At 41.5% G+C, this 15,011-nt stretch overlaps 1 protein-coding gene across 2 annotated transcripts in view; it reads right to left on the reverse strand.

Moving 5' to 3' along the window:
• The window catches only part of LOC141270510 (uncharacterized), a 90,334-nt gene that overhangs the window by 56,773 nt on the left and 18,550 nt on the right, over positions 1 to 15,011 (reverse strand). Inside the window, exon 7 of one of the 2 annotated variants that reach the window (XM_073680524.1) lies at positions 13,770 to 13,932. The exons of the other annotated variant lie outside the window; for it this stretch is intronic. Within the exon in view, the coding sequence (XP_073536625.1) occupies positions 13,770 to 13,932 (163 nt within the window). The remainder of the gene's footprint in view (positions 1 to 13,769; positions 13,933 to 15,011) is intronic. 2 annotated transcript variants of the gene reach the window in all.

A 15,011-nucleotide genomic window follows, 5' to 3' on the forward strand; every position in this document is an offset into this window, starting at 1 on the left:
GCATAAAAGAATCCACGGAGGAAAGATCAGCACTTATGTTGGAAGTTACATATTTTGTGTAGCACGGGTCACATTCGCTGAATGGCATCGGAGTGCTTCCCTCCAACTATACTGAGTCGCCCCTGCGAGCTTTATAGAGTAAGTTGAGATTTGGAAGACAACAGTAATGTGTTGCCTGACAAAGGTTTTCTATAGAGTGTCCACTTTATGAGATGTTACTATCCCTGTCAGGAAAATATCCAGAAATGAAGTGGAAATCAAAGGTTCACCGACAGTGAATTTTAAATTTAAGGAATAAGAATTCAAATACAAAACAAATTGTGATACTAACTGGGGTCACCTCTCCATACCAAAAGTACATCATCAACATATCTACCAAACCAAAAAATGTGCTAAAAAAATGGATTATCATCAGAAAAAAATGTAAATTTCTTCCCACCACAACATGTACAGAATAGCCAAAGATGATGAGAATTTGGAGCCCATGGGGGCTCCAAGTACTTGTAAATAATATTTAGAATCAAACATAAAATTGTTGTGGGACAGCAAATATTTTATGTTATAATGAACCTTTTTAAATTCACAGAATATCCACTATATTTATTTAAATGGTGTTGAACGGCAATGACGGCCAATGCGTGAGGGATGGAGGAATACAGGTTGACAACATTGCTGGTGACAAACCTATATTCTTCCTGCCACACGAACCTGTCAAAAACCCTCAGGACAGATGTAGAATCTTTCACATAGCCTGGTGTTGGAATAACCAGAGGATACAAGTGTTCACCAGCCATTGGCTTAAATTCTCATTCAATGAACCCATACCCGAGATAATAGGGCAAAGGGGGGGGGGGGGATACCCTTGTGTGTTTTGGGGAGCCCATGAAAAATGGGATAATCAGGTAACAGCCAGCGCTGAATTTTGTTATTAAACACCAACAAATAAATGCCTTTCTCCAGAATAGTGAACAACATTGTTTTATACAAATTGGTAGGATTCATAGAGAGCACCGGAGCAGATTTCATATATCAATAGTTCTAATAGCACATACTCTGGGGCATCAAAACATTTTGTCCATACAGAATAATGATCTCACACATTTTTCTTTCTTTGGTCTTGAAAAAGTTAATTATCCAGTAAGGGTTTAACAGACATAAATACCTTAATATGCGTGAAGCCTTCTGGATCTGACGTGTAAATACTAAATATCCTTCGGGTAATGAATTTCCGCAGTGACCGGTTTTACATCTATTGATGAAATCCATACTGGTTTATTCCCAGCAGACATCTATATGGTGACATTCCAGGTTTTCTGAATTTATTTTGTGTTTTTCCAGTTATTATTTGCCGGTGTACTTATTTTCCTTTCTGTATATTGCGCTATCATTGCTGATTCATCTTCGCAGAACGCACATAAATGATGCAAATATCTTATAGATTTTTCAGCAATGACTGAGTATTTCCATTGCAATGTTCTGCAGCTTATTTATCTTCCATTTCTCATATATTTATTTTTGTCCGTTTTTTCGCAATATAATTCAATGATTTGTTTTTCGTTGATACAGCTAGAAATCCCCGCTACATCCACAGCTTCATGATTAAGTTCTGCATCAGATATTTGTTTTTGTCAGTTTTATTATAATGTAATTACCTGTTTTTCGTTGATACAGATAGAAATGCTTGCTCCATCTATAGCCTCACGATCAGGTTTTCCATCAGACTCTATGCAGACGTCTCCCATTGCCATTGATCTGTTATACATTCAGCTCTTGGATATCATGGATTTGTACACTCCATCTAATCTGATTCGCCATTACAATGCTCCACAGTAATCTGATCCGCCATTACAATGCTCCACAGTAATCTCACCAGTGTTCTGTACTTGTTCTCGTCTGTTTTACAATGATGCATCTATTTGCCTCCCGTTGATATGACAGATAATGCTCGGTATATCTGCGGCTCTATGATCCTTTGCCAGGATATTATACTTTGCACCAGATCAGATGCTGGTGGATTTCCTTGTAAATTTTCTACTATGTAATCAATTTTGATTTGCATAATCCCCCTTTATATGTTCACTGATATAGGTTTATAGTTTCTCCATATTGGTTATTGTGCATATTATTTTATATTATATTTTTACGTGTGTCCGATCGATAAGAACAATATTTTTATTCGCAATTTAGACATTGATATGCGTTTTTATTTCCGGTGACTACCTCTTGAAGCTCATCAAGAGAATGCCAAGAGTGTGCAAAGCAGTCATCAAAGCAAAAGGTGGCTACTGTGAAGAACCTAGAATATAAGTCATATTTTCAGTTGTTTCACACTTTTTTGTTAAGTATATAATTCCACATGGGTTAATTCATAGTTTTGATGCCTTCAGTGTGAATGTACAATTTTGAAAGTCATGAAAAATCTTTAAATGAGAAAGTGTGTCCAAACTTTTGGTCTGTACTGTATATGACTTCATTGTCCTTTTCTCATCTGCTATAACTAAGGGCACAACCCTAGCACCAGAAACGCATAAGAATTTTTAATTTTTTGTTTTTCTTTAAATGATCCAATAAAGTTTTTTCATATTTTACCTGTTGGGGTGCCGATTTTCTCCTTTTCGCTTTCTTCATATGTCTGTGCTCACCAGCGGGACCGGCACCCTTCAGTGGACTATCTTCACCCTGTTTGGATTCAGCGTTGCAACTCCCTAACCCTCCCTCCTGTTTCTTCACAATATTGTAACACGTATCCTAGGCCTCGATGTTTCCCATACAAACTTGATGTTAGAATTGTTGAGACGGGAGAAAAAGGTCTGAGGAACGCAGACCGGAACGGTCTGTAATATATAAAGAAGATCTGGTAAAATGTCCATTTTGATCACATTAATACGACCAAACCAGGACAATGGTCTCAAGTTATAATTCATTCGATTTTTAACCATTTGTTCAAGGATGGGGGATATAATTTAAACGATACAGATCATCCAAGTTCCCCAGAATTTGTATACCCAGGTACTTAATTGTGTATTTCTGCCACTTACAGGGGAAGTTAGAAATTAGTTATTGTGTCAGTTCAGGGTTAAAAGTTATGTTCATGGCCTCTGTTTTAGAGTAATTGACTTTAAAATTCCTTACATGGCCGAGTTATTCGAATTCCTTTATTATAGAGGGAAATGAGATCATTGGGTTTGAAACATAGAGCAACAAGTCGTCTGCATGTAGAGCTAGTTTATAGTGATGTGAGTCTATAGTAACTCCACTGATATCTGGATTTGTGTGTAATGCTACGGCTAAATGTTCCATCACCAATGTGTATAGCAGAGGTGATAAAGGACACCCTTGTCTCGTCCCCTTTTTAATAGAAAATGTGTCATATAGAAGGCCGTTTACCCTATCACTTTAGGGTCAGTGTAGAAGGATAGAATTTTAGATAACAAGAAAGAGTCCAACCTAATTTGTGGTAGGGTGCTCTTCAAGAAAGTCCAATGCACTGTGTCGAACGGCTTTTTTTAGCGTAGACAGAAACAAGGCACATTGGGATCCCCTGTTTTTTGCATGTGGAATAAACGTTTTATTTTTATTATCACGCGCTTCTCTGCCATTAATGAAGCCAACCTGAGCGTTGCTGACAATTGAGGGTAGATAGTGGGAGAGCCGTGTTGTAATCACTTTAGAGAATATTTTGACGTCTACATTATTTAATGATATTGGGCGAATATTAGGGCAGGTATTTGGTTCTTTTCCGGGCTTTGATAAAACCGTTATATGAGCCTCAAGTGATTGGGGGGTAAAGGGGGAGTCTTCTGAGATATCATTAAACACTTTGGCTAAAAATGGTAATAACAGAGGTGCAAACATGTTATAAAATCTATTATTGAATCCATCTGGCCCAGGGCTCTTCCCAGTAGGGAATGATTTATTAGCCTCTCCTGTCTCTTGTTCAGTGAAAGCTTTGTCTAGTATCTCCTGCTCAGGGGTCTGTAAGGAAGGAACGGCTGTGTCCATAATATATTTGTCATTTTTAGTTTCAAGAATATTAGGTGGCATGTCGTGGTATGGTCCATGAATATTATATAGCGAACTATAAAAGAAACTAAATGCTTCCGCTATGTCAATGGGGTTATGAATTTCTGGCCCGGGTGCCCCTTTTATTTTGGATACGTATGTCCTTTACACGTGCGGATGTAACCTCCTTGCCAATGAGCAACCACATTTATTTGCAAATTCGTACGAGAACCTTCACATGTGATCTTGGCATTTTGTATACTTTTGATCTAGTAAAGACCTTGGCTCTTTCTTTTTTTCAATCAGATCATTTTTATTTAACAAAACAAAGAATTACCAACATTTCTTTTTTTAAATAAACTTTGTGAAAAAATAAATAAAAAGAAAAACCAGTAAACAATACAAGAACCGGTTTACAATTATATAAATTCCAATATCGCTCTATAGTACAATGTTTTGGAATAGTAATTTTACATTTGTACATAAATATCTGAATACTTCCTGACTGCTTATTTATTTCATATTGAGACATCAAAAGAAAAAGAATATATCTAAGAAGGGGCAATTGTGTGGACTGAGACAATTATTATTTACTGACACCTTGGGTATAAGGATATAAATTCCTGGTTTACTGTAAGGAAATGGACAAACGATCCAGGATAGTATTTCTGTGAAGGTTCTTTGAAGCAATACATGGGGTAATTAACCATTGCTCTCATATTTGTATGAATTTCTTGAGAGCGTTCCTTTAATATAAGATCCCCTTTCCAAGCATAGAGTTTTATTTATCCTGGATTTTAGTTCTGATATCGTTGGGGGAGAATTGTCTATCCAATGTAGTGCCAACAACTTTCTGGCTTGGAATAATATTCCTGAGGTAGCTACTGCCATATGGGAGTCTGGATCTACGTCTTCTCCCAGGAGCAAAACTTACAAAAGACAAAAAATATATCTCATACCCTACCATCATTATATATAAATGTAAAGCCAAGTTGCATATGAAATATAGGGTACTTAGTGAACTATTTTTGATCAAAAAAAGTATACAAGCCGTCCCACCAGCGACAAGGTGACCCTAAATTGGGACGGTCCTACACTGTCTATATTAAAAACCTTACTGTATATCAAAGTTGAAGTAATGCATATAAAAGGGTAGACAAATAGAACCGGGTCCCAATATCAGACCACCTAAGCCCGTGGTAAGCTACATATCTACTAACCAGCTCAACAAGGGGGATGCCACACCCCTAATTTGCACAGAATGCAAACAAGACACCTTCTCCCAGGAGTCCTAGGTACAGATTTTAGGTTCCAACTGAAGTTGTATCCCAAATACAGATAGTACAAGAGTGATCAACCCCTTCCAGTAGTCGCCAATATTTACACATTTCCACGTCATATGCATCAGGTGGGCGTCCTTTTGACCACATCTAGGACATGCGTCATCCGTTTCTATTTCAATTTTAAATAAAATACTTCGGGATCTATATATCCTATGAATGAGAAGATTTTGGGACAATCTTTGTGACTCTGACAATGAAAGATTCGGTGTCAAATCCAGTATTTCCCCCATTGCTCCTCAGATAACAGACCCACATCCTCCTCCCATTTTGTCTTAACTATCATTATCCAAATGTAGGGCCAGTAACTGCCTATAAATAAGGGTTAATAGACCTTTTGTATCCACTGCTTTAGCAATGGTATCTATTGGGTGATGTCTATCAATCAGTATGACGTTTATTCTAGTACCCCTATCCTCCCACTCACTAATATTATTTAGTTTCTGTAGCTCTGGTAAGTTATAGCTGTGCCATAAAGGAGTATAGTTTGTGTACTTTCCAATCCCCAGAATATTTTTACCCCTATCCCACACCTTATATATTAACTTTAGTGTACGACATTTTAAAGTAATTTTGTCGAGGAGGCCCCATATCTAGTACCAAGAATGGAAGCTTCCACTTGGTTCCTTCCATAAGTAAATGCCCTGAAATTACACAATATTTGCGAGTACCCCATCCATGAAACTACTTTAGCTCCCTTCTAGCGTTAAGCAGGTCTGCATATACCTGGAGGGAAGCAGATCATTTATATTGTTTGTCAAGGAGATCAATCTGCTCAAGCAAATGAGACTTTAGCTGTTCTCTCCTTTTTTGAGCTTATATCTATGTTTTATTATTATCCCTCTGAGGACGCATGTGAGTGCTTCCCATTTAAATGGTAAGGCAGTTTCATCATGCTCATATATATGAAGGAGTCTATAGTCTCAAGGTCTGAGACACAGAGTGAGTCTTTCAGCAGATTATCATTTAGGTTCCAACATCTGAAGCCTTGATGGAGTTCCGCATAGTCAGATCTATAATACAACGGGAGATGCGTGTCTCTGTCTGAAGCCTTTATGGACAGCGCAAGCGCGACAAGCCTGCGCAGTCCAGCTCCAGACAGAAGCAGGCATGGAGCCGTTACAGGTAAGAGGAGTGTATATGGCGCCGGAGATCACAGTATGCGTAGACAGTGAACACATACCGCGATCTCCGGCGCCGTACTTACATACTTACCTGACCGGGAGGAGTGTTGTCGCGGTGCCTCTCTTCGCCGGAGACCGGGGCAGGAGTGAAGGTGTCGGAATTAGCACATGCACATAGCGCTATTTGCAGTGTGTCTTCAGCAAAATGGCGCCGGACAGCGCGGTATGGGCATGCGCGTACTCTGGCACCGCAGTCCTCACCCAGCCTCCGGCAGAACAGAACACCGCAGTGCTGGAGCACAGAGAAGAAAGGTGAGATTAAGTGTTTATTTTTTTTGTACGTGTGCAGCGTGAAAGGGATGAGGGGTGCCATGCATACCAGGATTGGGGGGTGAGGGGGCAACACATCAGGATTGGGGGATGAGGGGTACCAAGCATACCAGGATTGGGGGATGAGGGGTACCATGCATACCAGGATGAGGAATGGGGTGCCATGCATACCAGGATGAGGGGTACCACACATAGCAGGATTGGGGGGGGTGAGGGGTGCCATACATATCAGTATAGGGATGAGGAGTGTCATGCATACAAGGATTGGTGGGTGAGGGGACCATGCATACCAGGATTGGGGGGTGAGGGGTGCCATGCATACCAGAATAGGGATGAGGGGTACCATACATACCAGAATAGGGATGGGGTACCATACATACCAGGATAGGGACGAGGGGTACCCTACATACCAGGATAGGAATGCGGGGTACCATGAATACCAGGATAGGGATGAGTGGTACTATACATACCAGGATAGGAATGCGGGGGTTACCATGCATACCAGGATGAAGGGTACCATGCATACCAGAATAAGGATGAGGGGTACCATGCATACCAGTATAGGGATGAGGGGTGCCATACATACCAGTATATGGATGAGGGGTGCCATACATACCAGGATAGGGGATGGGGTGCCATGCATACCAGGATAGGGATGAGGAAGCCATATATACCATGATTGAGGATGAGGCGTGCCATGCATACCAGGATTGGGATGAGGGGTGCCATGTAAACCAGGATGAGAGGTACCATACATACCAGAATAGGGATGAGGGGTACCATGCATACCAGGATAGGAATGAGAGGCACCATGCATACCAGGATGAGGGATGGGGTGCCATGCATACCAGGATTGGGGGATGAGTGATGCCATGCATACCAGGATGATGGATTGGGTAACATACATACCAGGATTGGGATGAGGGGTGCAATGTATACCAGATTTGGAATCAGGGGTGCCATGCATACCAGGATTGGGGGATGAGGAGGCCATACATAACAGGATTGGGGGATAAGGGGTACCATACATACCAGGATAGGGATGAGGGGAACCATGCATACCAGGATGAGGGATGGGGTGCCATGCATGCCAGGATTGGGGGATTAGTGGTGCCATGCATACCAGGATGAGGGATTGGGTATCATAATACCAGGATTGGGATGAGGGGTGCAATGTATACCAGATTTGAAATGAGAGGTGCCATGCATACCAAGATTGGGGATGAGGGGTGCCATGCATACCAAGATTGGGGATGAGGGGTGCCATGCATACCAAGAATGTGGATGAGGGGTGCCATGCATACCAGGATTGGGAGTGAGGGGTGCCATGCATACCAGGATTGGGGGATGAGTGATGCCATGCATACCAGGATGATGGATTGGGTAACATACATACCAGGATTGGGATGAGGGGTGCAATGTATACCAGATTTGGAATCAGGGGTGCCATGCATACCAGGATTGGGGGATGAGGAGGCCATACATAACAGGATTGGGGGATAAGGGGTACCATACATACCAGGATAGGGATGAGGGGAACCATGCATACCAGGATGAGGGATGGGGTGCCATGCATGCCAGGATTGGGGGATTAGTGGTGCCATGCATACCAGGATGAGGGATTGGGTATCATAATACCAGGATTGGGATGAGGGGTGCAATGTACACCAGATTTGAAATGAGAGGTGCCATGCATACCAAGATTGGGGATGAGGGGTGCCATGCATACCAAGAATGTGGATGAGGGGTGCCATGCATACCAGGATTGGGAGTGAGGGGTGCCATGCATACCAGGATTGGGAATGGGGGGTGCCATGCATACCAGGATGGGGATGAGGGGTGCCATGCATATCAGGATGGGGATGAGGGGTGCCATGCATACCAGGATGGGATGGTGGGGACAGGATGGGGGCAGCAGAAATACCAGGAGGGGGGCAGCATATACCAGCATGGGAGACCATATACCAATAAAAATGCTCGCCACCCGGGCATAGAACGGGTTCAATAGCTAGTTACAATATACAGGAGCATGAACTGACCATACAGCAGTTCCTACCTGAGATGTAGGTTGCCATGTAGGCAAGTGACGGCTAATTAAGAAAAGGACTATATGGCTATGCATATTGTGTAAGGGAGAATAATAGGTATAATCCTTTACGTCTGGATGTAGAATCCTCCATACATCGACCAGTTGAGACCAAAGCACAATTAGCAAAGCTTTTGTTTGTGTTTTAGATTGGTGACTCCAGCCCAGGGACATGTCTAAAGAAGGATCCAAGACAAAATTAACCCCTTTACAACTCAAGGTGGTTTGCACGTTAATGACCAGGCCAATTTTTACAATTCTGACCACTGTCACTTTATGAGGTAATTACTCTGGAACGCTTCAATTGATCCCCCTGATTCTGAGACTGTTTTTTCGTAACATATTGCACTTCATGATAGTGGTAAAATATCTTCGATATCACTTGTGTTTATTTGTGAAAAAAACGGAAATTGGGCGAAAATTTTGAAAATTTTGCAATTTTCAAAATTTGAATTTTTATGCCCTTAAATCAGAGAGATACAATACAGACCAAAAGTTTGGACACACCATCTCATTTAAAGATTTTTCTGCATTTTCATGACTATGAAAATTGTACATTCACACTGAAGGCATCAAAACTATGAATTAACACATATGGAATTATATACTTAACAAACAAGTGTGAAACAACTGAAATATGTCTTATATTCTAGGTTCTTCAAAGTAGCCACCTTTTGCTTTGATGACTGCTTTGCACACTCTTGGCATTCTCTTGATGAGCTTCAAGAGGTAGCCACCGGAAATGGTCTTCCAACAATCTTGAAGGCGTTCCCAGAGATGCTTAGCACTTGTTGGCCCTTTTGCCTTCACTCTGAGGTCCAGCTCACCCCAAACCATCTCGATTGGGTTCAGGTCTGGTGACTGTGTTGGCCAGGTCATCTGGCGTAGCACCCCATCACTCTCCCTCTTGGTCTAATAGCCCTTACACAGCCTGGAGGTGTGTTTGGGGTCATTGTCCTGTTGGAAAAAAAATGATGGTCCAACTAAACGCAAACCGGATGGAATAGTATGCCGCTGCAAGATGCTGTGGTAGCCATGCTGGTTCAGTATGCCTTCAATTTTGAATAAATCCCCAACAGTGTCACCAGCAAAGCACCCCCGCACCATCACACCTCCTCCATGCTTCATGGAACCAGGCATGTAGAGTCCATCCGTTCATCTTTTCTGCGTCGCACAAAGACACGGTGGTTGGAACCAAAGATCTCAAATTTGGACTCATCAGACCAAAGCACAGATTTCCACTGGTCTAATGTCCATTCCTTGTGTTCTTTAGCCTAAACAAGTCTCTTTTGCTTGTTGCCTGTCCTTAGCAGTGGTTTCCTAGCAGCTATTTTACCATGAAGGCCTGCTGTACAAAGTCTCCTCTTAACAGTTGTTGAAGAGATGTGTCTGCTGCTATTACTCTGTGTGGCATTGACCTGGTCTCTAATCTGAGCTGCTGTTAACCTGCGATTTCTGAGGCTGGTGACTCAGATAAACTTATCCTCAGAAGCAGAGGTGACTCTTGGTCTTCCTTTCCTGTGGCGGTCCTCACGTAAGCCAGTTTCTTTGTAGCGCTTGATGGTTTTTGCAACTGCACTTGGGGACACTTTCAAAGTTTGCCCAATTTTTCGCAAAGGTGAACGGATGGACTCTACGTGCCTGGTTCCCACCGTGAAGCATGGAGGAGGAGGTGTGATGGTGTGTGGGTGCTTTTCTGGTGACACTGTTGGGGATTTATTCAAAATTTAAGGCATACTGAACCAGCATGGCTACCACAGCACCTTGCCGCGGCATGCTATTCCATCCGGTTTGCGTTTAGTTGGACCATCATTTATTTTTCAACAGGACAAAGACCCCAAATACACCTCCATGCTGTGTAAGGGCTATTTGACCAAGAAGGAGAGTGATGGGGTGCTACGCCAGATGACCTGGCCTCCACACTCACCAGACCTCAACTCAATTGAGATGGTTTGGGGTGAGCTGGACCGCAGAGTGAAGGCAAAAGGGCCAACAAGTGCTAAGCATCTCTGGGAACTCCTTCAAGATTGTTGGAAGACCATTTCCGGTGACTACCACTTGAAGCTCATCAAGAGAATGCCAAGAGTGTGCAAAGCTGTCATCAAAGCAAAAGTTGGCTACTTTGAAGAACCTAGAATAGAAGACATATTTTCAGTTGTTTCACACTTTTTTGTTAAGTATATAATTCCACATGTGGTAATTCATAGTTTTGATGCCTTCAGTGTGAATGTACAATTTTCATAGTCATGAAAATACAGAAAAAAATTTAAATGAGAAGGTGTGTCCAAACTTTTCGTCTGTACTGTATGTGAGCAATTATATGCGTTTTCCATTGAAATCACCAGGACCCAACTCCTCTGCTTTCCTGACAATGGCCTCTTTTACATTGAAAAAATGTATGCGACAGATAATGTCCCTTGGACACTCAGGATCTGGGCCATGATTGCCTAATGTTCGGTGCGCTTTTTAAATCTCCAGCTCCTTATCAATAGGATCACCAAGGATATTATTGAATAATGATCGCAGTGTTGGCATAATCACTTGTGCATTGATGCTTTCAGGTATACCCCTTATCCAGATATTATTGCGATTTTCTTGAACATCAAACATATTTAACAGGTGGTTTATTTACTGGCTGTGAAGATTCAGTGTTAGTTTCTGAGCATTATGATGGCCTCTAACTTGGACGACATTATCCTCTAATCTCTGTACCTTGTCAGTAAGCTGTGACAGGATAGAAGTGAGGGGACGTATTTCAGTATTGTATGTGGTCTCCAGCCTCTGAATATATTGCTCCATATCTTCTTTAGTAGGGATAGACACAATCTGATCTACAAATAAGTTAAGTTGTTCCCCATATCAGAATAACCTGTGGCTGGGGGGTAAATGTCCCTGTGAAGCAAGCACTGCTCAGTATGTGGGCTTTGGTGAGAGTACAGGGAGATTTGTGGAGCGGTTTTCTTGTGAGGCCTACATTAAGAGAGAAGTTGGTGCAGTACTTACAGGCTGGAGCTGTCTGGCATCATGAGGGTTAAGTCTGCTTCTTTTTCCATGCTGAGGCAGGCAGTAATAGCTCCAGAGCAGGAAGATAAGACCTTCCATAAGAAACACTGCACACCAGACATGCTGATGGAGGTGGAGGACCTCAGATTAACCTCTGATCTCTTCTTTCTTTCCCATATTGAAAGTCATGTTTGAGGCTGCAAATTGCTTATAATTCCCCCAAGAACACGGTCTGAAGAGAGGGCTCTCAGTGTGTGCGTTCTCTTGGTGCTATATCCAGGCCATGTCCTTCCTGTTGATGTTCAATACGTCTAAAGATGGCATTGATTGGCAGCAGGATTGTGTGATGTAACAATCTCATGTGATATAACAGCCTTACGGAAACGCAAGTTGTGACACTAATGGAACGGCGCCAGAACAGTAAGTGCTTATGAGTGTTTTTATTTTAACAAGGCCAAACATGAGGAATGAGAAGGCGTTGTCCTAGTAGTGGACAACCCCTTTATGAAGATACAATTTTCGGTTAAAAATGTAAAAGGCTTCTCCCCTGTGTGACTTCTATGAAATTTGTTAAGAGTCGATTTCCGTGTAAAACATTTCCCACATTAAGAACATGAAAATGGCTTCTCGTCTGTGTGAGTTCTCTGGTGACTAAGAAGTGATGATTTCTTCACAAAACATTTCCCACATTCTGAACAGGAAAAAGGCTTCTCCACTGTGTGATTTCTCTGGTGTATAACCAAACCTGATTTCTGGCTAAAACATTTCCCACATTCTGAACAGAAAAAAGGCTTCTCCCCTGTGTGATTTCTCTTGTGCTTAACCAAATCTGATTTCTGCATAAAACATTTCCCACATTCTGAACAGGAAAAAGGCTTCTCCCCTGTGTGAGTTCTCTGGTGCATAACCAAATCTGATTTCCAGCTAAAACATTTCCCACATTCTGAACAGCAAAAAGGCTTTTCCCCTGTGTGAGTTCTGTTGTGCTTAACCAAAACTGATTTCGAGATAAAATATTTCCCACATTCTGAACAGAAAAAAGGCTTCTCCCCTGTGTGATTTCTCTTGTGCTTAACCAAATCTGATTTCTGGATAAAACATTTCCCACATTCTGAACAGGAAAAAGGCTTCTCCCCTGTGTGACTTCTCTGGTGATTAACCAAAACTGATTTCCGGCTAAAACATTTCCCACATTTTGAACAGGAAAAAGGCTTCTCCCCTGTGTGAATTCTCTTGTGCTCAACCAAACCTGATTTCCAGCTAAAATATTTTCCACATTCTGAACAGAAAAAAGGCTTCTCTCCTGTGTGAATTCTCTGGTGCTTAACCAAACCTGATTTCTGGCTAAAATATTTTCCACATTCTGAACAGAAAAAAGGCTTCTCTCCTGTGTGAATTCTCTGGTGCTTAACCAAACCTGATTTCTGGCTAAAACATTTTTCACATTCAGAACAGGAAAAAGGCTTCTCCCCTGTGTGAGTCCTCTGGTGATTAACCAAATCTGATTTCTGGTTAAAACATTTCTGACATTCTGAACAGCAAAAAGGCTTCTCCCCTGTGTGAGTTCTTTGATATTTGATTAAACTTGATTTCTCTGTAAAACATTTTTCACTTTCTGAACAAGAAAATGGCTTCTCCTCTGTGTGACTTCTCTGGTGATTAACAAGATTTGATTTCTGGTTAAAAAATTTTCCACACTTGAAACAAAAAAATCTATTCTCTGCTGTGTGAATGCTTTGATGTTTAAGAAAAGACTTTTCGAGGGGAAAACTATTTCCATATTCTGAACATGAAAATGGCTTCTTTGCTTTAGGAGCAGTTTGTTTTTTAATGCTTATTTTGTGACTTTGATTTTCCTTAGTAGTCGGTAATGAATCAGAAAACAGGACCTGTTTCATAGGTTCAGATGACAGATCTTTGCTGTGAAGGGATGATGGTATATCTGGCGTAATGACATTCACTTCAGTTGTATCCTGTGGGATCTCAAGATAATCTGATTTAAAAATTGAAGATGTCAGCTGTTCCTCTGATCTCCTGGTACAGTCATCTGCTAAGAATAAAACCAATGAATAACATATCCTTAAAATTTATATTGTTGAACATTTTTACTTAAACTCTCCGTAAAAATGTACTTTATGTAAAAGTATCATTATTTACCAAGAAAACATATCACAGAAAAAAATCAGCCTTACCAAAACCAAATCAGATAACAAAGCATTAGCATTTTAGTGTTGCTTGGGTGTACTGGGGTGTCTCTCCATGTGGGGTGCACTTATATAGTGCTGGACAGCCTTCCTGATATAATAGTATGGTCATCACTATCCTAAGCCAGACACTGTGCATCACACCTACCTGTGTGACTGGCGTCCTATGCAAGCTTCATCTGTGTGCATCTTTAATACTAGGCAACCACCCTCTCCATGAATTGGTATGATTGTGAGTGGTTGCTCCACCAGTATTTTGCACCTGTGCTGCCCCCACCTTTATCATGGGGGTCTGTGGCATCCTGCTAGTGCATTTGTTATATGATTTGGTGTTAGTAAGGCTGTATCTTTTTCTGTGATTTTTTTTTTATTTTGCCCTATGTTAGCCATCATTATTCACCAAGATAATAACTGTTCACAGTCTAATAGAAAACCTCATAGGATGAACCAGTGGCTCGTATTGTTCAACTGTTTGTTAATTCTGCCTCCCAAATACGGAACAAAAAGCCACCAAGCAATCTTATGTAGGGGAAAATAATATCAATAATAACTTCTACTCCTCTCACAAAAAACAAGTCCCCACTCAGGTCCATCATCTGTCAATGCAAAACCAGAGGTTTCCACATTATTAGTGGCTCAAAGGCTCTTGAAAAGCAACATGGCTTCCATAAACCAATCCAGCAATATCCGCTCTCCCAAAGTCAGATCTCCCCCTCACTTCAAAGCCTTGCAGTGCGCCCAAACTACATTCAGCATCCATATATTTGGCATTACTATAGTGAGAAGAACCCACTTAATTGATGGTGTGTGTCTCCTGGAGCACAATCTGGGCACAATGTGTTGGGTAATGAAATTATATATTTGTAATTTTCACTCTCCATCATCCACTGTGTGCTAATTTCCAGAGAGTGCCTGTGGAGTC

The sequence above is a fragment of the Phyllobates terribilis genome, unplaced genomic scaffold (assembly GCF_046119375.1).
Source record: "Phyllobates terribilis strain yellow unplaced genomic scaffold, ASM4611937v1 Scaffold_5__5_contigs__length_657084704, whole genome shotgun sequence".
In the NCBI taxonomy this organism is placed as follows: Eukaryota; Metazoa; Chordata; class Amphibia; order Anura; family Dendrobatidae; genus Phyllobates; species Phyllobates terribilis.